General features: G+C 31.5%; 1 protein-coding gene across 1 annotated transcript in view; it reads left to right on the top strand.

Annotated features, from left to right (window-relative positions):
* Positions 1 to 7,038: 7,038 nt before the first annotated feature.
* LOC124540851 (nephrin) overlaps positions 7,039 to 27,309 on the top strand; it is a 265,139-nt gene continuing 244,868 nt past the window's right edge. The window contains exons 1-2 of the mRNA XM_047118615.1: positions 7,039 to 7,219; positions 22,917 to 23,131. Of these exons, the coding sequence (XP_046974571.1) occupies positions 23,092 to 23,131 (40 nt within the window). The 5' untranslated portion in view covers positions 7,039 to 7,219; positions 22,917 to 23,091. The remainder of the gene's footprint in view (positions 7,220 to 22,916; positions 23,132 to 27,309) is intronic.

Genomic DNA, 27,309 nt, shown 5'->3' on the forward strand with positions numbered 1-27,309 from the left:
GATTCTGCCACATGTGTATTCCACAAACCCGAATTGAAAAAGCGTGGTAGAATATGTTCCAAGCCCTCTCTTTAATGGAAGAGGAGGCTAGCAGTGGGAAATTTACAGGATGTTACTTTACTACTTTACTTAAGTATTTTTAAGGTAGCGGATCCAATATGAGTTGATTTTTAGTAAGAATACACTTGAGTTGCAGGAACACTTGCCACATTTGTATTCATGAGCATTTGGGATGGTGGAATAAGTTCTAAAGCTTCTTAACCAATTTTATTATACTTAAGTCCTTGACTATCCTTAAATTAATGCCACAGCCGTTTCTAGTAGAACCGGTTCTCAGAACAATATGACAGCATTGTTCGTATATTCAAGACAAATTAATTTTAATTGCTATTGTTTTCAACGTAAACTACTTTTTGTATTTTGATAAAAATCTATATAATGTTCGATTTAAAGGTTCTTGAGAAATGATGTACAAAAAGTTTAAAATGTATGAAAATACATCCAATCATTTGATTTATTGATCTTAATGATATAGATGAGGAAATAGGCCATATGATGGTCACCACTGCCTATAGACAATTGCAACGTAATTCTTTACATCACCAATGCCACCGACTTTAGAAACTGACCAGATATGTAGGGACATAGTACGAAACCTTCAAACCGGAACACCACAATACTAAGTACTACTTTGGCGGAATATCTAATAAGTGGGTGATACACAAAGTCTTACCAACAGTAAAGTTTGTAACCTTGTCTTAACAACTAGAACAAAATATCATATGAAACTCGTAAACAAACATTAAAATTAACAGGAAAAATACTGTAGAAAAGTGTACCAAGCTGTTTAGTAATTTCCTCTCAAAGTATATAATAATATATAATAGTTTTTTTAATAATTCAACGTAATAACAACAAAGGCCCTTCCGCTCAGCCTGAGGATATTTATATTAATATATAACATATATTATATTAAGTTGAGACAAAAGCTTATTGATAATTTTACCTCTGCAGACATTTTTAACTTTGCCGTTTCGTAAACTCTAATCGTTTGTAAAGAATACATTTGTAGAAAAAGCATATTATTCGATACAAGATTTTATAGATGATAAAAAAGCGTCGAGTTAATACCTATTGACTTCCAAGCAGGATATATTAATTTAAATAATTGTATTAACTAACATGACTTTGTTTTTTTTAAATGTTGAAAAAGAGTAACTTATGCATTTCTTGCCGGTTCCTCTCGGTAGAATCTACTTTCCGACCCGGTGGTAGCTTCACTTAATTGTTAAGTGCTTGTAAATGCCTACTTGAATAAACATTGCGATATTAGGACATTTACAGCCTTGCACAACTCGGTGGAACCAGCTTTCGGCTTTTTTCGAAGGGATACGACTTGGGAACCTTCAGAAAAGAGCGTACTCCTCTAAGACCGGCAACGCACCTGCAAGTCCCCAGGTGTTGCAGATGTCCATGGACGGTGGTAGTCACTTTCCATCAGGTGAGTCTCCTTATCGTTTGCCACATATTCCAAAACACGTGATAGTACTCTTAATTTCCAGACTCTAACCTGTACTGATAATTTTTTATCAGGCAATCTGGGATTTGAACCTAGGACCTCACGATCTGCGGCATTACATATAGCCAATAAACCAAGGCAGTCGTTAAATGTATCAATCGAATCAGTTTTATTAACATAGGTAGATAACCTTACAAATTATTCAATTAATGATACAAAACGAGTTTTCAAATATGAATTTGATTCATAAATTTTTACCCAAAAATCAAACGTTAGATAAGTTAATTTTGAAATTAATTTTACGCATTTGTTATTGAATTAATCTATATCCTTACATATAAAATAAATGAGAAACTAATTCTGACTGTCTGTCTGTTGCGCTTTTACGGCAAAACCATTAAACGGAATTTGATGACGACCGTCATAAAGGAAGTTTACGAGAAAAGAAAAGAAAGACCTCAAGATCCTATCCTATTCTACAAATAAAATGGTTACCAAAAAGTTCAAAAAAGGACTATGTATAACAACAAAAACAACAGCCTGTAAATTCCCACTGCTGGGCTAAAGGCCACCTCTCCCTTTGAGGAGAAGGTTTGGAACATATTCCACCACGCTGTTCCAATGCGGGTTGGTGGAATACACATGTGGTAGAATTTCTATGAAATTTGTCACATGCAGGTTTCCTCGCGATGTTTTCCTTCAGCGCTTAGCACGAGATGAATTATAAAGTCAAATTAAGCACATGAATCAGCGGTGCTTGCTTGGGTTTGAACCCGCAATCATCGGTTAAGATGCACGCGTTCTTACCACTGGGCCATCTCGACTCTCGATGTATAAACAGCATGCTTATCCTTTGAAGAGATTGTTTCTAGAACAGAAGGTAAAAAGATCGACGAATGAAAGAGACAGATACATAAAAAACCTTCACCAAGTTTGAGACAGACAGACGTAACAATTTTATTTACATCGCTAGAAACAGCCATGATCTTTAATAACTTTGACATTACAAGTTACTTTTACCTTTAGACCCTTCTAAGGCATTACGCGTAGTTATATTATTTACTTACAAATCAATACACTATCTATGTTTAGATCGTGTATTGACTGGTTTGTAATATTACTCAATGTGTGTATGTGTGTGTATGCGTCTGTGTTAAATCGTAAATGTGAATGGTGTGATAATGAATAGACAGCAAATGATCTCATTAAGAACTTGTTTAAAATGTAATATTAATTAAAACCCAATCAGTGATGAATATTCTTAAATCAAAGATAAAAATAACTAAAATGATTACCAATTATGTTTTCATTGAATATAATTAATTTAATTTACTTGACAACATAAAACGCGTCTATTTAAAGGAGTGGGTAGCATCTAAATCAAATCAAATCAAATCAATTTCATTTAAGTAAACTACATAATGGAGCGTTTTTGAATCGTCAACAATTAAATACTACCACCGTTTCGGAAAGCAGCTTCTAGCGAGAAGAAACGGCAAGAAACTCGCATAGTTGCTCTTTTCAAATAAACAGTTTTACAATGCTGTTATTTACAGTAATTATTGTCCAATGATGGAACCCGAGCCTGACTCCAAGTGTTTCTTTCTAAAAAGTACTCCTTTAATGAATAATATGATTTATTTATTAATTTAGTCTTAATAATCTTTTTAAATTTCGAGAATGGTAAATTGATTATATTTTCCGGTATCTTATTATATATGCGTGTACCATTGCCCAAAAACGTTCTATTTACCGTATGCAAACGGAAACTGGGGGTTACAAATTTATTATAGTTATTTTATATCTTATATACTGTCAGACAGCAATACTTATAGGTAGGTACATAAAACAATAGTACCGTTGTGTCCGGTGAATGGATATAATATTAGTTAAAATGCAAACCTAAATGGCAGGAAGAAACAAAATATAGTTCACCATATAATAAATGCGAAAGTATCTCTGTATGTCAGTCTGTTTGTTGCATCGGAAAAACCTTCAGCGAAATTTGGTTCCGCAGATTGGTGAGGCAGATAGTTTGGATGAAACTTTGAATTCTGACGCTATGTACGTAGCTGAAATTCATCAGCCGGTATGAATACAATTCCACGGAACTTTCGCCTTTAAAAATGTGGTAGGCGATATGATGCAATGACAGCTATAACGTAACATGTATTATTGGTTCTGTACGATGTGTGGTACCACTATCTATTCTACCATCAAAAAACAAGACGGAAGAAAATAAATATCTTACTTTTTTGAACAATTAATGATTTGTTAATTTTTTAAAGTATAGTATGTTTAAGGCCGCTGACCATTTGCTATGATATCTACTACCATTAAGGCAAAGTAAGACTGTTTCACTGCTGGGCAAAAGTATTTTCCTCTCAAAGTGTCATTTTTTATAAGTGGACTACTGACCAAACATTAAAGCATAAGCATTAGGTTGTTATGTTCCTTGTAATTACACTGGCTCACTCACATTTTAAACTGGAACGCAAGGACAGAGTCCAACGCATCCACATCCGCATTGGACCATTATGGTGGAATATACCCCTAAACTTCTCCTCGGAGGGAAAGAAGGCCTTAGCCCAGCTGTGGGAAATTTACAGGCTGTTACTATATACAATAACCGTTTCATATACCGTAGTGAATTATAAACACAATAAATTACAAACAAACAGAGTAGAGGTTGATCTGATGAAAAATGAGTATGGTCATCTATTTTCAAGACCGAAAGTATTTTAGGTATGTTGACATGTGAGTAAGTTTTCTTCTAGAAGAAATACATTTACTGGTCAAATTCTTCGTCTTATTTCAAAAAGGCCATCTATACAATGTTAATTTACAAGAACAAACGAACATTATCTCAATTTATAATTGCAATCAACAATGATATTAATTACTTTAAACACAAAATAAAAAAAAGTAACATTAAAGACAAATTATTATCAACGAGTCATAAAAAATATGGCCGACGTACAAATAATTCGCGCCAAAAAGTAAACCCGCTGTGACAGGCGTTCGTGCGTTTTTTTTTTTTAATCTATAACGCTACAAGGTATAAATGCATTAGGTGGTAAGAATATTATGTTTATTAAAAAAATGTTATTATTAAAAATTTAAAACTCGTATTTATTTAAAGTATTTTTTTTTAAATAAACATATAGGGTTTATTGCTAACGAATATATACAGTGTAAATACGCTGTAAAAAGATACATCAATGTTTATATAAACTTAGAAATGTTTAGGAATACACTATGGTAGCATTTTTTCTCACGGGCAACCTGCCTTTTTTGTTCTAGTTCGAAAAAACGGACAAATATCGGTATAGGCAAATAAGTTACTTAGTTCATTACAATAAAGGTTATTATTCTATAACGATATTTTGAGTGGATAAATTATTTTCGACGGCATAAAAACTTTATTGCTTCGTAATAAGGTTGGTTTTGCTATAAATTGTTTTATGATGTTTGAATTTTTTTTTTGTTTTTTTTTTTTTTATTGGCCTTTTGAAGCACAGGTGCTGTCTTCGGCCGCGTGGTGTCAGTAGCGGTTTGATGGACTTTGGATGTTTTAAAAGGATTGTCTCTTTGTTGATAGCTCTTGTTATCATAAAATAATCTCAAAGCTGTTTTAAAAATAAAATATGTATAATTATAATCAGTAGTAGAATTTTGACAATCAATAAGAAAGAGTAATAAGAGTACTATGTTGAATTAAGATATTTGAATTTAATCTTAACAGTTACCGACATACATTTTTTTATTGGTATAAATATGTCACAATTTGTCAGTTGTCATTGTCAAAATTAAATTCACGGTTTATACGTCAATAGTCTTAATATAAAGTGGGTGAACCTCTGAGGCTTTTTATATAATGATAATATTAAATCTATAGTAATTAAATGTAGTATTATATTTATGGCATTAACAATGTTCCCAAGGTTGGTGGCGCATTGACTATGTAAGGATTAGGATTAGTTAATATCCCTTACAACCCCATTGTCTATGGATAGTCTATCGCCCAAATAATCGTCCGCCAATCGATGCAAAAAAAAAATTAAAACCAAATATGAATGACTCGATGCAATTGTTTTTTTTTTATTAATCCAGCACGAATTTCAACGAATGATAACTCCAAACTTTTTTATCATACAGCGATACATGATTGTAATGTAGTTACAATCAAATTGCTATGGAATAAAATAAAATATATTTGACTTTGAAAATTTAATTGAGTTTTTTTAGAACAAAACTGTATCGATGTTTGAAATAATCTTAGTATTGTTACTCGGAATATTTGTCTAACGAAACCAAATAAACAAATGTTTCACCCATAGTCATAGTGAAGGACAAAATCTTTGTCCATTACGTGCAGGAAGGGCTTTGTGCAAGCCTAGGCGTACACTATCGTATAAAATCAAGAACAGCCTGTAAATTTCCCACTGCTGGGTTAAGGCCTTCGAGGAGAAGGTTCAGAACATATATCACCACGCTGTTCCAATGCGGGTTGGTGGAATACACATGTGGCATAATTTCTGTGAAATTAGACTCAAGATTTCCTCACGATGTTTAATTACTGTATATTGAACAACCAAATGAAAATTATGATATTTTCGACATATACCTACACAGACATTACATTGCGTACTTTAAAATTACATAAATACACACCGTTCTTTGTCAGACCATCTCGGAACGTGCAAGGTTTCAGGTCGATCAAAAACAAATGCAAATCAAAAATAATAAAATTATTTAAATAACATACACAAAAATATTTAACCAATACATTTGCATATATATTTAAAAAATTTCAGTATCTATACTTAATTAAATTATACGCTATCACTGCTAAACCACAAATTTAAAATTAATTATAATAACAATAAACCTCAAAGGACCTAGGCTTTGTTTTTATACCTAAAATCTACACGCCCCTGTATATTATCACGCAAGCGAAACCGCGGGCTAAAACTAATAACATATGCTTAAATTCTTTTGTATGACGGTATAGTGGCGCTTTAAAATTGCATTGAATGATAAAATAATTTAAACGATCCCCTAGATGTTATTATTTGAACATATTTTTAAACATTACACTTTAATACTGAAGTGTATATTAATTAATAATGTAAAATATTACACCATACATTAGTCTAAAAATAGATGTTACAAAAATTAAGAAATTCATAAACAAGTTAAACGATGATAAAAGATAATATTGGCATAATAAAATCTATAATGATATGAGCATGTCGACGAGTATCAAGATTCATTCATTAATATATACTCTTTAAAAAAAAAGCCTTAGCGTCGTATAAGCAGGATGTCGCGTCATCGGCTACAATTAAAATCGAATTCGAAAATCGAACGCAACAGAAGCCAAACACGTTACAACGCACGCAAGACGCTACGCGAATGAGATACGCAGGCTCCCCGGGCTTTACTGATCAACCCCCATCCCCCCGTGCCCCGCTACCCCACCCCACCCCTACACAGAGCACTCAGCTCCGAGCCGCCGTCGCGTTCGGACGTGTGATACGCCGCGAAGCCGACACCTGTGGCTCAACAATCAAAAGTATCAAACGCGCGTTCGATTCTTTTAGGATTACAGTGTTATAGTGTTATTGTGTGTGAAAATTTATCAATGGACGACTTGTGACCGGTTTTTCTGGACGACGCCGGTTCGCCGTGAGAGCAGTATTTTTTTTTTCTCATATATATATGTTAGCCGACATGTTTTTGAGTTCTTTAACCTGTTATAATTAATCTGTGGACGTTATAAATATTAATTTTATATCAGCGTTAAATGTCGCCGGTATGTTGTCGTTAATATTCGAATTTCGATTTAAGTTTTTTTTTAATGATTTGGGCATAGATTAGGTATATTCTGATTAATAAATAATATAATACTTGAATAAGATTAAAACCGTAATGAGTCAATGTAAAATTGTATTTACATATTATATTAATTATTAATGAATTAAAAATTAAAATTAGAATTTTCAAAACATATAATTATCGTTTTAGATAGAAAAGAAAGATTTTTGTGTTTTGAAATTGGAACATATTCGTCATTTAAAAATAAAAAAACCATACTGGCAAAAAGGCATATTAAAATACAAAAAGGCTTCTAAGGTAAAACGATTGATATTATTATACCTACTGGTACATAAATAATTTCACAACAATTCTATAAAACTGTTTTTAAAAATCTCATTTATTTTTGTGTCATCGTACAAACATTGTAAAGTTTTCATTTGTTGATATAATTTAAACATTTTATAATGTAGGTAGTTTTAAAATTAAATGCATAGTTAGGTGATAAAATGGCGTAGCTTGTGTTGATATTTTCGTTGTACGAATTCTAATTTTATTTAAATAATTAATTTATCAGCTATAATCCATATAAAAAATGACATTCGAGTATCTTAACGGTTCCTACATCTCCATTTTGAATTGATAGAAGTTTAATGTTTCGTTAGCAATTTATAAATATTTGGAAATGAAATAAGTTATATTTAGGATTTGATTATTATACATGTATTGAATGGAATAAGTGTTATTGTGTATGTGTTTAAAAGTGGTTCAGTGGAATTAATTCCAATGGAATATGATGAGTTAAAATCCAATTTGTGTTCATAATTCGTCTCGTGAACTGTGAAGACATCGTGGAAACGAGGAGTCTGGATGTGTCCGCGTCTAGCTAACCTAATGAGAAGCGTAAGAGTATAAGCGCCATATCTTCTCTTGTTAAACTGTCATTTTAATTTTCATACATATTTGTTAATATCAATATATTCCTAAAACTGTCAGTAAGTATAGTTTCACGATGTCATGTCTTGTTAAACACTGGCTTACTCAATCTGAATCGGAACACAACACCGATCGATATTGTTTAGTCTTTGATTATATAGTTACTGATATCTATTGAGAATCTATAATTATAATAAAATTGTAATGTCTGTTTGTAATATATAAATAGCCCTTTTTTACTCAATGCATATGTCTACACGGTACACAAACCAAAAAACATTTTTTACAATTTTCAGTCTGTTTCTTCCGGCTGATCTCTGATGATTTTGACGGGACTTTCACTGACAGATATCTGTACAATAAGGAGTAACTTAGTCTATATATAATAATACATTCAGACGCGTACAATGTCGCGAGCACAGATAGTATATTCTAAGTTAAAGACTCAGTCACACAAGATAAGTTATTACACATTCTCAACTAATATATGAAAACATTAATATGATTTTGGTTATGTTTCGTCAAGGAACGTAATTGTGGGACAGTAGCATAAAACGGTATTTCTTTTGACATTTGAATTGTTTATGTCTTACATATGATGACATAAGTTAATCAAAACAGTGATTAACTTTGCTTGATAATAGTTCTAGTTAGATGCCGTTTATTGACACCGTTATGTTTCAAAAAAATCGCCTTGAAGATGATTTCGCGGTACTTCTCAGGTTTTCGCAATCACTGCTAGTTTTTAATTTTTAATTCGATAGGTAAGTATAATGCAGAATGTTTGAATATATCTCTTTTGCTAATCATATGATTATACTTTTCAATCGACTTCAAAAAGGAGGAGGTTATCAATTCGTCAGTATTTTTTTATGTTTGTTACCTCATATCGGCTCCAAATATAAAAATGATGTATACATAAATCGGTTCTCATTTTTTCACGTGTGAAATATGAAGTGAATTCTTATGAAATCGCTTTGATATAAAATTGCTTGCTATGACATCAAACATGACAACAGATACGTTAACACATGCATCTAAATACGTATATTTTAAACAAATAGACGATCAATGTGCTTTAAATTATAATGATACAATATTATTTAAAATAAATATGAAATAAAATATCAATTATTTTATATTAGAGATAGCCTTGATAGTCCAGTAGTTCAATGAGTCAGGAATGCATTTAATTTGCATGATGATTTTATATGTCATCTCGTGTTCGAAAAGAAAATACTATGAAGAAAAGTGTAATTATCTAAATCCAATGAAATTCTATTATATGTATAGTATATCTGTCACCGTTAGATTACAAAATTAGTTTTGATTGATTTGATATAATCAATTCAGCTTTTGTAAGCCTATCGACAATATCTTATTTATTTATTGTAAAAAGTTATACCATTGACTTATCACTAAACACTTAAAAATATATATTTTATATGAATACATTTGAGGTTATACGTCTACGTTGAAAACAACAATTGATGTTCAAAAATAACCAGAATAACCTATGTAAAATATAAAATCATGTTTTAAACTAAATTATATAATAAATTTAACACTAAAGAAATAACGAAAACAAAACATAAAAGCTAATTATAAAATTTAAAAAAAAGAATCTTAAACATATTACTTACAAGGTATGAGATCAAACTAAGATAACTATCTGATGAGATTACAATATAGCGAAAAATAATACGTTAAAATGCAATCATATTCCACAGTTCACAATATATCGACAGTTTACAATCTGCCTCGTCAAATTGTAATCTAACGAATTTTGTAATCTTACGGTGACATGTCCAAAAGCCTTAGCCCAGGTGTGGGATATTTACAATGTTCATACTTTATTAATATAATGTGTATGTGTTGCGTTTCAAACTTTACAATTCAAATAAATAATAGAGATATCAGTTATTTAAATAAATGCATGAAAAAATATAAAGCTTTATACAAAACATTAGCACTTTCAGTGAATAGATTCGGCTCGCGAATATTTATACATCATTGCTTCCAAAATAGTATGGTGTTTTTATTTTTTTATTTGTAAACAATAAATGCAAGCTATTGATCCGGTTTTGACAATTCTATCACCAATGGAAAGCCTCTTTACAATATAACTAGTAGTAACATGCTATTTACTTTACTAACAATAAGATTTCTGTGTGTCTGTTTGTTTTTTATATCTTTCTAACGGCTCGCCCCAGCTTTGTATGGGTGTAATGCTATATTGTATAATAAAATACTACAGTTTTTTTCTTGATCTTTAAATATATTGTCCATGTATTATATACATAAATCTTCCTAAAAAAAGTGTTTATTTACGACATTACTTTAGAATTGTGCATTATGTACTTGTTATGTAATATGTACATATAAACCTTCCCCTTGAATCAATATATTTATTGAAAAAACCGCATCAAAATCCGTTGCGTAATTTTAAAATTCTAAGCTTACATAGGGACAGACAGCGTCAAGCGACTAATTAATCAATGCAATGCTGCAAATGCAATGTTGCATATTTCTATGAATAAGCTAAGATTTGTATTTTATCGAAAGAACAGCAGTGATTGAAGCCTTACGAACGCCGGAATGAATGAAGCTTTACGTGGTGAAGTGCATGAAAGTTCCCCAACTAGCGGCCTGTGGTTCCGTCTATACCAATATAACATTTATTATCAATGCGTATAAATATCTATACATATAATAAAATTGGAGTGTCTGTTTGTAATATTAAAATAGCCCCATTTTACTCAATGCATATGTAATTATACACGGTACATACACCAAAATGTCATTTTTTTACAATTTTTGTCGGTCTGTCTGTTTGTTCCGCCTAATCTCAGGAATGGCTGGACCGATTTTGACGGGACTTTCAACGGCAGATAACTGATATAATAGGGAGTAACTTAGGCTACAATTTTTTTTTGTTATATTCAAAGGCGTACAAGGTCGCGGCTACAGCTAGCAAAAACTAGCTAGATCGTATTATATCCCTGTAGTTTGTAGTACGTTATCATATGCAAAATACTATGTGCAAAAAACGATCGCGTAATTACGTAAGCGCGTGAGAAGTAAAACTTCTTTGTCGTAATTAAAAACATTTTTTTAATGAACACAAATAATTAATTACAATCAAATATTAATACGCAACTCACTAAAATAACATACATAATTATTATTATGATACATTTAATGCTCCTTAAAGGTGTGAAGTTGTCTCTTTAGAACAGCTTAACACTTCATTGGCGGTTTTGCGAACAACTTCACTGTGTAGTAATAATATAACATAACGCATCATACAAGTAAATTTTTATTTTCCTAACGGTCCAAAATCTAAATGAACCTTCAAGGAGGTTTTAGTTCATTTGAAGGCGATTTACCTTATTGGATGTTTTTGTTGTGTTGTATTGATTTTGATGAAACAACGTTGTGATAAGTTGTAAGTGCGATTAGCGAATATATTAATATATATAAAATATATTTATTATTAAAATGTAATTTGATTTCATTTATAAAATTGTATTTATTAAAGGATTTTTAATAAAATCAAACATACTTAAATATATCCTAATTATTACAAACGAAAACTGGTTACAGTTGAAAAATAAAATGACGTAATATCATGAGAATATGTCTTTAAATAACTTTGAATACAATCATTAATGTAATTTATTTAACGTACAATACACTACTTAACGATACTGGTTTCGCGTGAGTTAAGTAAGGATTATATTAAAGAACAAATTTGTAATGAATAATCGAAAAAGGGATTAAGAGCCCCACAAACTATTTATCGTAAAGTCGGTGTAAGAAAACATCGTCGCCTTAAGATCTATTTTCGTGTGCTCACTATGAGTGATAATCTGCATTACTTTATCTAGAATGACATATTGCGTTGCAATTATTTGATGTTTAGATTCAAAAGGTACTAAGAGTTTAAGACTTGATAAAGGAATTAATTTGAAAACTGACGATGGTTTCTCACTCTGTTCATTGACGTGTATCTTAAAATTTGTCACCGGATATTAAGGCATTTGGATGAATGTGTGCGTTAAAATTAGTTTAGAATTGAGTCATTTTTTAAATGTCAAAACTATTTTAAATGCTTTAAAAAAGGTTAATAGGCAGTTAAAATTAATGTAAGATCTTATGAATGCTATAACTTCTAACAAGCATGTTATTAATTAATATTGAACCGTCCCGGCTAAATACCGATGCAATGCTGATACTAAATGTACTACAGATTTTTTTTATTTATGTAGTCACATTAGAAACATCTAAAATTATCAGTGTTTCTTATACCTCACGAATCAAATCAAATCAAATCATAATAAACTTTATTCAAGTAGGCTTTTACAAGCACTTTTGAATCGTTATTTTACAACCAAGTGAAGCTGCCCCCGGTTCGGAAAGTAGATTCTACCGAGAAGAACCGGCAAGAAACTCAGATATATTTGAAGCGGTTTTTTTAATAGATAGATTGATTGAAGAGGAAGGTTATATGTATAATATATGCACAATATAGTAAAGAATGACTAAAAATCTGTAACCATAAGATATTCTGCAGTGTATTTAGTATCAGCATTGAAACCGTGTGAAAAGATAGATTATATCTATCTTTTTCGGATTCCAAACAAAAATTTTATTTTGTTTATTTATTTATTTTTAAATATTGGACAACATCACATACATTACTCTGATCCCAATATCCCAAGTAGCTAAAGCACTTGTGTTGAAAATCAGAAATAATGACGGTACCACAAACACACACACCCAGACAACATAGAAAACTAATGTATTTTCTGCATTGACTCGGCCGGGAATCCAGGACCTCGGAGTGGCGTAACCATAAAAACCGGTAAACACACTAATCGACCACGGAGGTCGTCAATTTTCCATTACCATTATAAGCCATATTGATTTCTTGTTTTATTGTAATACTGATATCATTGAAAATGGGGGGCGTATCGTAATCAGTAAATATGTTTTATGTCAAAAATATGGACATATCTCTTTACATCATTAATTTTATCTGTGAATAATTTAATGAAAGCCATGGCGCATGTTACGAAAACACTGATAGGCTACCTACCTAATCTATATTGTCTATATTAATATTATAAATTTGAAAGTAACTTTGTCTGTCGCTCTTTCACAACCAAACCGCTGAACCGAATTTGATGAAATAATAGTATTGAGGGGGGGTATGTGGGTATGTAAAAAATTAGTAACTACTGAGTTTCTTGTCAGTTCTTCTCGGTAGAATCTACTTTCCGAACCGGTGGTAGCTTCACTTAATTGTAAAATGACGATTCAAAAGTGCTTGTAAAAGCCAACTTGAGTAAAGTTTATTTTGATTTGATTTGATTTGTAAACTCACACAGCGATTTTTGCATTTATAATATTAGTACAGATAAAAAAATATATATACACATAGAAGAAGTTTCGTAAAAGTTTTTTGTAATAATTTACAAAATTAATCGATTACAATGTTGTTTTGAGAATTAAAACATAATAAGATATCTAGTCGAAATTGTAATCTATACTTGAGTGAAGTACACAACGGATGCTGGCATCCTGCAGGTTCGAACCGGTTTAAAGCGGTTTACGTCTTGTTGTTTTTAATCTTGCAAACAAGTATACACCTCGGTTTCCCACGATATTATTACGGATTTAATGCGGTTTTTAATATGGTTTCTAGTTTTTATATTGGGCCATTTGGACGGTGAAAGTCTTGCATCGGAAGTGATCCATGTTATTTATTGTATCTACTAATTAATGTAAACATTAGTTATTCTTAATGACGCTTCTCGTGTGGAATTTATATTTACTCTTAATTTCCTGTTAATAATAATCAAATTGATGATATTATCACAATCACTACATATTATAAAACAAAGTGCCTATGTTCGCGTTAAACTTCAAAATTACTGAGTGGATTTTCATGCGGTTTTCACTATTAGACAGACGGATTCATAATGAAGGTTTTGGTATATCATTTATTACGGTTTTTGTGTGAATAAGTTGAAATAGAACAACGATTGTTATACGTTTTAATGTTTATACAAAAAATGGCGGTGCTTGTAGGTCTTCAAACCCTGATCTTTGATTTACTTCTATTTCACTTATGCACTTTTTATCTCTTTTCTCTAGACGTGTTGGACATGTCGGAAAAAGCAAAAATTATAAAAATACTTCAGTCCACCCGTGCCATCCAGGACAAAGCGCTAGTTATTGTACAAACAGATAAATATTCATGTATTAGATTCTAATAAAATGCATCGTTGGTCTTGTGGCTTAATATCATATAAAATCCCGTGATAGTGGGTTCAATTCTCATCCGATAAAAAGTTATTGCGTTTTATCATTACTATTAAATTCAAGTAACGTAATCATTGGCGGTAATTATAGCTTAATTTACTAATCTGCTATAGTATGCGTTGGTTAGTATTTCAACACACCCAAGGTAATACAAAAAACACAAACACAAAAGCATCATACAAAAAATGGCGATGCTTGTAGGGCTTCAAACCTTGATCTTTGATTTACTTCTATTTCGCCTATGCACTTTTTATTCTCTAGACTTAGTGTTGCAGATATGTGCTTTTTTATAAGAATAAAAAAAAAAGAATTTCTGAAATAAAAAAAAACAATACTGAATTCTATATTCTAAATTAACGCACGCTTCATTCAAGTAGGGTTTGTTTAAATAACTGTGAATCTTCATTTTAAACTGTATTAAATGTGAAGTTCGGAATTTAAATACTGAGAACTGTCAAGAAACTCTGTTCCAAAATTTGAAATAAAAAATATATTATGTCAATTAAAATGGTTGCCAAATGTTGCGTTCATTTTAAGACATAACTAGATGTGGACAGGACTAGTAATAAATTATTTCCTTAAAAAAAAAAAAAAACAGGCCACATGTCGTCGTAACGTCGCACGTGCGCATGCGTTGGTCCAAACCAGATGATAATAGATTGTATTACTATTGTTACTCGATATTATTTATAACACTAAATAAAATTTGGGTATTTCGAAAATTTGTTATGTTATAAAAGTGACAATTTGTTTTTGGACAGATAATTACAAAAGGTATTTTTTTAACGTTAAAGCATTCTATTTTTAAATATCGGATATATTTATTTGCTTTTTATAATCGGACATTCGGACTTACGTCGGACTACTATCTATTCCAATTAAGAAAAAAAGAATATAAAACATTTTTTTTACGAGTTTTAAGCGGTTTGATAAGATCTCTGCTATATTTTGCACTCCTAACTTGAATAATATATATTTGTTTATTATATTTCAATTTATTTTTAGTTCTCAAAACTTGCACAAAACATCATTTTTCCGAAAATCCGTAATGTTATAATATATCTATGATATATATGGCACGTGTAATCTATTTGACATTTTGTCATATTGTGATTTGAACATATTAAAAACAACTTTGAATTAAAATTATTAATATTAGGCTGAAAAATAAAACGCCTTTGCCTTTTTTAAACGTATAAAAAAAATAACAATTATCTGTCATTTACAACGCGACTCCAAGGCATTTGTTTAATGTCAACTACGGGTTTCGCCGTACTCGTTGGCGCCAATAATGTTTGCTCACGTTTTATGTTCTAAAAGAGCAAATACTGGGTCGAGGGGCATTTTTTACGATCAAGATAGTATCGTGTCCACGTGAAAACGTTTAACATTTCAAGATTACATAAATTTTCGACAACGATATCTGTTTATCGTCACAGAACAATTTAAGCCAAAACCAAAACTAATTCGTTAGGTATTAAAAATACAAAATCTACGCCGCCATATTGTTTTTTTTTATAATTTCGTACGTTTATACAAATATAATGCAAGATATAATTATATATTTTTTTAGTGTTAACTAATCTATAATTTGAAGGTAAAATAGTTTAATCATTATTAAATTTATGTTAGCTGTTTTAATCAATTTTATTGACTGTATTGAAAACTTTCCTATTTATCAGGGTTTAAACTATGCTTCATTCAAAGTCAACAACTTGGTGGTAGGTCTTTGTGTAAGCCCGCCTGGGTAGGTACCACTCACTCATCAGATATTCTACCGCTGAACAACAGTACGCAATATTGTTGTGTTCCGGTTTGAAGGGTGAGTGAGCCAGTGTAACTACAGGCACAAGGGGCATAACATATTAGTTCCCAAGGTTGTTGGCGTCATTGCCTATGGGTAATGGTGACCACTTACCATCAGGTGGCCCATAAGCTCGTCTGCCAACCTATTCCATAAAATAAAAAATAAAATAAAAATATCAAATTTATTTATTCAATATTTATAAATAAATTTGATGCGGGTTGGTGGAATGCATATGTGGCAGAATTTCGATGAAATTAGACACATGCAGGTTTCCTCACGATGTATTCCTTTACCGCCGAGCACGAGATGAATTATAAACACAAATTAAGAACATAATATATAGTGGTGCTTGCCCGATTTTGAGCCAAAAATCATCGGTTAAGATGCACGCGTTCTAACCACTGGGCCATCTCAGCTTTATTACATACTTTGTAGCATTAATTTACTCTTCGTCTATGCGCAGGAAATGCAAAACCCTAGTAAATTACAAAGACACTAATAAAAATGTCCATTGATATTTGTTTTAATGAATTTTATTGACTTTTTTGGGAACTCTTCTATTTGTCAGGGTTTTAACAATACTTTATTAAATTATTGTCCCCCTGTTCCACAAACAAGATATACCAACATACATTTCTGTATGTAAGTATCGAATGTGAAGTTATAATTAAAACAATTGTGCCAATACTGAACGCTAAGAGATAAAAGTAATCTCCCCAGCGCAGACTCCCGCGTTGCCCACATGTGTGCTGTTTTCATGACGTATATCTTTACTCACAGATAATACATGTAAACAGTATCGGGGTACTTTTTTAAAATCATTATAGTGTTCAAAAATGTTGATACTTGCATCAAGTAACTTCTAACTATTTTAATAGTTTATCGTAACATTTAATTTTGTTATTTTGTATTCACTTTTTCAAATTATTTTCTAGTTTTTTTTTTTAAGAGAAATGTCAGTCATTAAGTCTATCTAAAGTAAATCAATTTAATACTAATTGATTGTCAAATTAAAAATAGGTTTTAAAAAGTATCTTTAGGTTATAAAAAAATTGTCACACATGTAAGAATAATCTTATTGAGGTAGCATATTATTCTTCTAAATTCTATCATAAGAGCAATTCGTAACCTGATTGTAATTGTGTATGATATACTAGCTACTTGTTTCGACTTTGCTCACCTCTGTTACAAATTCTGACACACACGATTTAGAAGCTTGAGCCATTTACACAACGTATATAACGTAATCTCTTTTAAGATATTAATTTTCCCTATTTTGCAATACTTATTGATACCTATTGTTCGTAGCATGATGATATAAAGCCTATTGCCTTCTCTGATAAACAGACTATCTAACACTGAAATTATCTTTCAAATCGAACCAGTAGTATCCTGAGATTAGCGCGTACAACCAAGTTAACAAACTCTTCAACTTTGTAATGTTATATACACAGATCAGAAAATCACTCAACCTTAGACCTCAAAAAAACCAGTATTCTTGTTAAATCACAGATACTAATGGAACTCGATAAAGATAATATAAAACCTCTTTCATGTCAACCTTCAAGGACAATGAAAATATTTAAGCAATAATAATTTTCTTGAAAAAATTACCGGCCGGTCAGCGAACGACATTGAAATGAAAAAAATAAAAAAAATAATTAAACATCAACATTCGCCGACCATGTGAGACGCTTCCCACGGCGCCATGTGGTATTTTATTGCGAAATGTGGTTTTATATGTTGTATATATGTACTTGTATGTTGTCTTGGGAGATACTAATGTGCATTAGACATATTTTTTTTTAAAGAACGGGTACTTTCGTCAGAACATCATCACCCATAGATATGCTCGTTTTAAGTACACCCAGATGCCAGTCATTTCGTATTCGCGGTCGTTGCTTTACAATAACAGTTACGAGGTCTAATAAACCTCGTATCGATATTATGACAGTTAACATACGAGGTCTTAAACACCCCGTACCATAGGAAAGGAAAAAGTAAAATAAAGACGCCACAGCCAACGTCTTAAAAACCACTATAAACTCCATGGATTATCTCTGAGACAATACTGTCATCAATAGACAGATACTATGTTTTTTTTTTACTATGATGTCGTACTAACTATCACACAGTTTCAGTATGTATTCCCTCAATCTGATAAAACAATAGGACAGTAAATAAAACACCGTAACTTACATAACGTACTTGGTGGTAGGGCTTTGTGCAAGCCCGTCTGGGAAGGTACCACCCACTCATCAGTTATTCTACCGCCTCGCCTGCACATTCCTTACATCGTCAATGTGCCACCAACCTCGGGAACTAAGATGTTATGTCCCTTGTACCTGTTACACTGGCTCACTCACCCTTCAAACCGGTACACAATACTGAGTACTGTTATTTGGCGGTAGAATAACTGATGAGTGGGTACTTACCCAGACGGGCCTGCACAAAGCCCTACCACCAAGTGATCAGCTTTATTTTTAAAATTGACAGAGATATAATTGTAATATTTGTAACATGGTAGTCGCGCTTAAACGGTGACTTCACAATAACTCTAGTAATAAATTAAATAAAACATTTGACACTTAAAACGTATTATAGTTTTATTAACACATAAAATGTCCGTCCGTGTTCTAAGTCCATCACAATATTGAGTTTCCGATCGTTAAATGTTGCCAGATAATAATATTATTGTACATTTTTTAATACTTTTTAATTGCATAGCTGTAAAATTTATACTTATTTTTATGTTGCTTATAAGTTTTAAATAATACGTGTTATTAAAATACGTGATTTATAATTTGTATATTTAATTAAATGGTTTTGTTAAATGTCTATAATATGCTAGAAATATATTTCTAGCTTTTTTGGCGTCAGGCATAAAAAGGCTGTCACGGTAGTATGCGTAAGCGATCCCGTGGCGCTCAAAGACGGAGAGGGTACCGCTGGTTTTTTAGTGGGTAAACCCTGTGGACATGGGCGCACTAGGCCGCCAGGATAACGGGGAATGCCCCCCCCCCCCACTTTCCATCATGTGTGCGAAGCGTGTAAAGCGTTTTTCCAGCGAACAAAAAGGGCGTAAAAAGGCTTTTATCAAAACATACAGACAGACAAAATTTTAATCTAGATCAATTAGCGTGTAATTAGTCGTTGATTGAACAGTATTTGTTGATTATCATGTCGATTGCAATTAAACGTGTAATATATTCCAGAAAATAATTAAATTACTCCATGAATAGAGTATATTTTACTGACAGTTTCTATGAAAACTAATGTTTATAAAGAACGTCATAACAACACGTAATCATCAGGCAATACTGTTCATTATTACAAAAGGAGTTATTAATAAAATCGCTTGTAACGGACACGAGGCATCAAATAACTCGTCCGATCCTTAATTACGTTCGAAAATTATTGAGATCTTCGAATTTCAAATTTTAATTACGATTGATACGAAACCCTGTTTGATACGTCATTACTTTCACGTATGAATTAACAAAGATAATCCACATAATAGAAATAATAGCATTTATAGCGGTTTATGATGGCCCAGTGGTTAGAACGCGTGCATCTTAACAGATTGTGGGTTCAAACCCAGATATACACCAGTGAATATTCACGTGCTTCCAAAAAACTTTCCTCAAGAGGCCTTAGCCCAGCAGTGGGAAATTTACAGACTTTTCTAGTCTGTCATAAAATAAAAATATTGTTTCGTAAAGTTGCTTTGCTTACCAATTAATCATTGAAATGCTGTGATTGAAGACTGTCCGAATTATTAATTTCATTTGTACTAATTGTAAGCGAAATTGAGAAGGAGGCTGTCAAAATAAAATGTCATTTGAAGACAGGGAAGAAATCGTTCCTAACTAATTTGAATGTATTGAAAAATAATAAAATAAATCTTTATTTCAATGATCTTTTAAAAGGAAACACGTTTTAATTAAATTGAATGTTTAGAATCTATGTAAAGAGTAATTCATTACAACACATAACACAGCACATTATGGTATGTAAATATTTGAAAAAAAAAATCTAGAATATTCTGGAATCTTATAACAATTACATAATGCCATAAGATTGAAATATTCTTCTATTCGAAATTTAAAAAAGTATAATTTCGTATCTACATCACCAAGGAGGTTGTAAAAAAAAGGTTTTAAGTTTAACAAGCACAAGTGGGTGAATCTAATATATTGCACATACACGTTTAAAAACAACGAAATTTCACCACAAAACCTTAAATAAATGCACAGACAGAGGCAGAGACAAAATAATTGCCTCTCAAATGTTATACCCACCTACATCTTTGTATGGTACAAGTTTTATAAATAACGCGTTTTAATATACATATATATGCATTTAAATCGCGTTATTTGTACTCGTATTTATTTATGTATGTATGATATGTATTACTATTTTTATCATAGTTTTACATTCAAGGAACAACATAAGAAAATAAAAAAAAAATTGTTTTTGTTGTGGAAATTTCGGCTATTCTCTATTACATGTGTTTATTATACAAATAAATCTTGAATTACTTTGTATATTGATGTAAACCTTTATAAAATCTTGTGTTAAATTTAAAAGATCTTGATAACAGTATAAGTTTCATTAAAATCAGTCTAGTAGTTTCGTAGATTTATTATTGTTTCTAGTTCAGCTGTTTCTAATTTATAAAGTCGTTTTAATTTTTTATAAATTGTCATATTGAAATAACATTATGATATATAGGTATATATAAATGTATGATTTTTTTTTTAATTAAAATCCTTAACATATTATTTACAGAGAAGTTATAGATAATATATATTTTGTTCTCGCTTACGCCAAACTTGAATCTTAACTAGGCTACGCGTAGGCCAAAGAGCTGTGTCGCAAGTTGATTCAAGTTTTTTTTGAGAAACACTTAATGATTCGAGTGGGTCTCGCTACTGACGTCAGTTCATTCAATATTTCTTGACCATGATTAAATGCAGAGACAATTGGAACGAAATTAACATAAATCTATTAAAAATATTAATCAAGTATACAATGTGTTAAACTAAGCTTTCAATTAATTAAGCAGATATGGCCCAGTGGTTATTACACGTGGAACTTTCAAACCCAGGCAAGCACAGAAATGCTTTTTCTATCCTTTCATCTTATGTTCGTTAAAGAAACGTAAGGAAACCTGCATAAATCCAATTTCAATAAAATGCTCCTGTAAGTGTATTCATCAACCTGTATTGAATCAACGCGATGGAATTAGTTCCAAACCTTGTTCTCAAAAGGGAGACGCTTTAGCCCAACAGTGGGATACATATGTGTTACTTAATTACTTTGTGGTAACTCGCTATGCACATAATAAAAATATGGATACGACTTAAGGAACCCTCGTGTTAGAAGGTCATAAACTTGATAATACTCTGTCAACAATGGACCCAAGCTTTGTCATTTGGATTATGAATATGACTTAAGACCCTGCGTTAAACATTGGTAATTAACGTACCAACATTGGACCCAAGTTTGTCATCTATCTTGCGCCTGTAATTAATTATTTTACAATTCATGTTTACATTTTGTAATGAAATTATATTATGATGACTTGGTGGTAGGTTTTGCACAAATCTGGATAGCTACCACCCACTCATAAGACTTTTGTACTGTTCTATTACCAAACAGAAGTCTTCAATATTGTTGAATGCCGGTTTAAAAATCAAAATCAAAATAAATTTTATTCAAGTGGGCTTTTACAAGCACTTTTAAATCGTCAATTAATATATCCTGCTTGGAAGTCAACAGGTATTAACTCCACGTAATTTTATCATCTATAAAATCTTGTATCGAATAATATGCTTTTTTTACCAATGTATTTTTTTAAAAACGATTTGAATTTACGAAACGATCATTTTAGAACTTTCTACGGTTGTGTCATATCTGTGGACCCGAGTGGAGACGGGCGGATCGCTAGTTAGTAATAATCTATGTACAGAATGACATGTTTCAATGAATGGAATCTCTCAAATATATATTAAAAAAATTAATTCGTTAAAGCGGTAAATATTTTACGATTGTGTCCAAGATCGAAAAATAAGATTTAATACTTTACGATTTGACTATAAAATCGATATAGCCTTAAATTTTATAGCCCGCCGTCACGACACGCCATGCTATGCCCAAATCTTTTATGCTTTTAAATTGATTTTCTTCAGATTGTTAATATTTTTATTATAACATAATATTGTAAGATTATAAATTAAAAAAAATATGTTACATATTGACGACCTCCGTGGTCGAATAACGTATAAGGGTACGCCACTCCAAAGTCCTGGGTTCGATTCCCAGCCGAGTGGATGTAGAAAAAGTTTGAGTTTTCTACGTTGTCTTGGGTCTGGGTGTCTGTGGTCGTTACGTCTGACTTTCCACAACACAAGTGCATTAGCTACTTACATTGGGATCAGAGTAATGTATGTGATGTTGTGGAATATTCATTTATTATAATTTGTTGTTTTTTCTTTTCAGATAAACCAGTGAACGCAAGTCGTAAGATGCGTTGAACTCAGTGAATTTGTGATAGTGTATTATAACCAAAGATTATTTTAACAGTTTAGTGATATTGACAGCTTAGTGACGAATATGTTGAGGTGATCCTGACAGGTTACAAGTTAAAACGCTATGTGCTGTGAAGTTAACGAAAATGTGTTCAAAATTAGGATTTGCCGCCGCCATTGTTTGTGGTAAGTCTTTAGACAACTAATACTATAAATGCGAAATTTGAAGATGAATGTATGTATGTTTGTTATCAATCAATCAATAAACACCCCATGTTCGTCCACTGCTGGACATAGGCCTCTCCAATTGCACGCTACTGTGATCGTTCTTGGGCTACTCGTATCCAGTTGTTTGTTACTCTTTCACGATAAAACTACTTAACGGATTTGGGTGAAATTTGATATATAATATAGGTTATATGTCAGAATAACACAAGCTTCAATTTATTGATGTAATTTGGTCATAATATAACGATACGTATCAAGTACCCGTGCGAAGCCGGGCGGGTCGCTAGTATTTTCGATGTCGATGCTACATCATAGTTGTGTCGTACTATACTTTGTGTAGAATATATATACACATATACAATTCAGAAATAATTACCGTACAAATCATAATCCTCAGGAATGTTGGTAATAATGTTAGTTATATATAAGTATTTGAAATTCTATCTATCTAAATGTTGAGATATTACTACAAAATACTTTCTCTAAATATATAATATTAAATTATGAATTAGATTTGTTGATAACATATTTCAAATAACAATCCAATATGGCGGCCAATCAAATACTATCATACTATGCTGAATATATTGTACAAATGCTTTCACAATAATACCCTAAAAGTAAAAAAGTTAAGTAACAGCCTGTAAATTTCCCACTGCTGGGATAAGGCCTCCTCTTCCATTAAGGAGAGAGTTTAGAATATATTCCAACACGCTGTTTCAATGCGGGTTGTAGGAATGCACATGTGGCAAAATTCCGATGAAATTAGGCACATGCAGGTTTGCTCACGATGTTTTCCTTCACTACCGAGCACGAGATTAATTATAAACATAAATTAAGCACATGAAAATTCAGTGGCCTGGGTTTGAACCCGCAATCATTGGTTAAGATGCACGCGTTCTAACCACTGGGCCATCTCGGCTCAAATTTATAATTGACCATAACAATATCTTAGTTCTCATAGCCGGTGAAATGGTGATGTAAGGAATGATTATAAATTAAATTAATTTGTATGAGCTGTGTTAAAAAAAAGTATTATGTGCCTTTCAAATAAAAGTTACATTAACAAAAAATTAATATAATAAATCCAAATAAAAGTCCCACGCTTACAACTCACAATTAGAATTGTACGTAATTATATTAATAGTTAACATAATTTCTTATCACTTCTTTCTACATATTTAAGAGTTAATTAAAATCACGATAATTGTATAAAAACATACATATTTAACTATTTTATACGTAGCCGTAGACAGTTAAAGTATTTTTTGCATAAATTTAAGAAAATAATAATTAACATACGTTCGTTAGGAATGGAATTGTAATTATTTAAATAATATAATTTGTTTAATATTTATTTTTTTTTTATTTTAGACTAGGTTTCGTTCGCGGCTTAGTTAGACTATTAGAGGTCGATCGACAATTAAAAAAAAAAACATTACTCAGTTTCATAGCAAATTTAATTTAAAAATCAAAATATACTTGATTCAAGCAGGCTTTTACAAGCACTTATGAATCGTCATTTAACAAACTGTGTTGAAGCTACCACCGATTCGAAATGCAGATCATACCGAGAAGAACTGACAAGAAACTCAGTAGTTACTCTTTTTCAATATTTAATAATACATACTTTTAGAACCAGAAGTAGGAAGTAGGTTAACCTCTAAAATAATTATCTTTAATTTAAAATAACAATCAATCTACCACAATAGAAAAATTAGTCTACAACACAAATAACCATCAATAATCACATTACACCGTAATAATTATCATTGCAATTCTCAATGTGTCTACTACGAATCTCCCGCCTTTTTTTTTAAAAAAAATAGGAAGTTGTGTGACTTGACGCTGATGTTGCTTGTTTATTCCAACAATACATATAAACCATAATATTCATATGTATATTAATATTATAATTCTGAACAAAGACGTAAAAAAGTTCCGCTGATTGATGTTCCTTCTTCCGCCGGTTCTTCTCAGGTCATTTAATGTTTAATTTGGCAATTAATGAGTAATTAATGTATTAATATTGAATAAAAGTTTCAATACGAGTTTCAGTTTGAAATATTTCAAGCTGAAATTAAAACAATATCGATGATAAAATTGTAAAAATATAATTTCGTCAGAATCATTTAGCAGAACACACATCTTTATGTGTGGAGTGCATTAATACGGGAATTAGCGGATGACTGATGAAAATCCGGCTAAAGGGTTCCGTGGGATTTATCTAAGTATGATTGAATGGAGCTCCCCTATATAATCTGTTTGTTGATTCACTTAAAATTTCAATTTTATATATTAACAATGGAACACGTTGACATTTGAGGAAATACTTGAAGGCCAGAGATGGAGAGATGTGAACAATTGAGCGAAATTGGATGAAAAACTTTTTGAGAAAATTCACTCAAGATGGTAGGTTCCTTGCTACAAATAACTGTCATATATTCAATGGTACCAGTAATAGTATCATGGCCATCTAACTCTACAGAGAATTCCTGATAACTAAATACCAAATGTATTATTTTTTTCTTGTTATATTAGTAAACTTACACTGAAATTAGATTAAATTCTACCACATGTGAATCCATCAATCCGCAATAGAGCAAGAAACTCAGTAGTTACTCGTTTTTAACATTTAAAAAAAAAGTCATCTATACATATAAAAATTGGAGTGTCTGTTTGTAATATTAAATTAGCCCTTATTTACTCAATGCATATGTATATACGGTACACATACCAAAATAACATTTTTTACAATGTTTATCTGTCTTTTGTTTGTTCCTGCTAATCTCTGGAACGGCTGGACCGATTTTGACGGGACTTTCACTGGCAAATAAATGATGAAATAAGGAGTGAGTTAGGCTACAATAATATATTTTTTTGTTAAATTCAAACAAGATTCAAAATCGCGGGTACAGCTAGTATATAAATACAATTATATAATTATGTAATATATCCTGTCTGAAAGTCAACAGGCCGATAGCTATCTACTCAGATATGCCTTCATAAAGCTGTACTACTAATTATATAACACTTTCATTACGTATTATACTTTAATAAATTCACATGATCGAAATCAGTGCTATAAAAGCTCAAAACAGTCCCAGAACACAAAGCTATACAATAAAAACACTTAGAAATATTCACGAATATACTCTGTCTTAGAAAGTGTACCTAGATTTAAAATAAAATATTAAAAAACAACGTTCATTATAATAAAACGTTTTATATAAGGCGAGGTGCTTGAAAGTTTAAAAAAAAAACATATTTACGAAAGAATGGCGAGCTTTTGTTTCGAATTTGCACTTGAATGCATTGGTAATAACTTTAAAAGCTCCCCCCTTTAAGGCCTCGACCACTTGACTACAACAATTGTCGTTGTTGTTTTAAATCGTTCATGATTTTTTAATTAAGGGCTTGTGTTCAAAATAAATATTTACGAAACACTCGTTTGCAACAATGTTTTAATTCATAACTATTTTTATTGTGTTTAATTTATAAAGCATATGTTTAATATGCGACTTCGTCTATATTGAAGTATTAATTGTTGTTAATGATGTATGTACTGGTTATTATAACTTACTAGTAGTCACTCACGGCTTCGCTCGCGTTTTAGTGTATTGGTTGTCATGTGTCAAAAAAGTAGCTTATGTCCGTTTTTGGAGTTCAAGTTTGCTTCATAACAAATTTCATCGAATTCGGTTCAGCGGTTTGATCGCGAAATAGCGACAGATAGACAGAGCTATCATCATAACACAACACACACACACAAGTATAAAACAAAGTCGCTTACCGCTGTCTGTCCCTATGTATGCTTAGATCTTTAAAATTACGAAACCGATTTTGATGCGGTTGATTATCCGCTTGTAATATTAAAATAATCGCTTTTTAATAAATGCACTGTTAATTTTTTCTCTATCTGTCCTTTCCGGCCGATTTTGATGGGAATCTCACTAGCAGATAGCTGATGTAATAAGGAGTAACTTAGGCTACAATAACTTATTTTTTACATACAAAAGCTCACGAATCCGTGGGCAGTTAGTTATCTATATAGCGGAGATTTAGTATACTGAGTGTCGCATATTAATGTAATGTTACGGACACCGAGGTTGTCATTTCTGCGATCTATTATGACG

Source organism: Vanessa cardui, chromosome 26 (assembly GCF_905220365.1).
Source record: "Vanessa cardui chromosome 26, ilVanCard2.1, whole genome shotgun sequence".
Taxonomy (NCBI): Eukaryota; Metazoa; Arthropoda; class Insecta; order Lepidoptera; family Nymphalidae; genus Vanessa; species Vanessa cardui.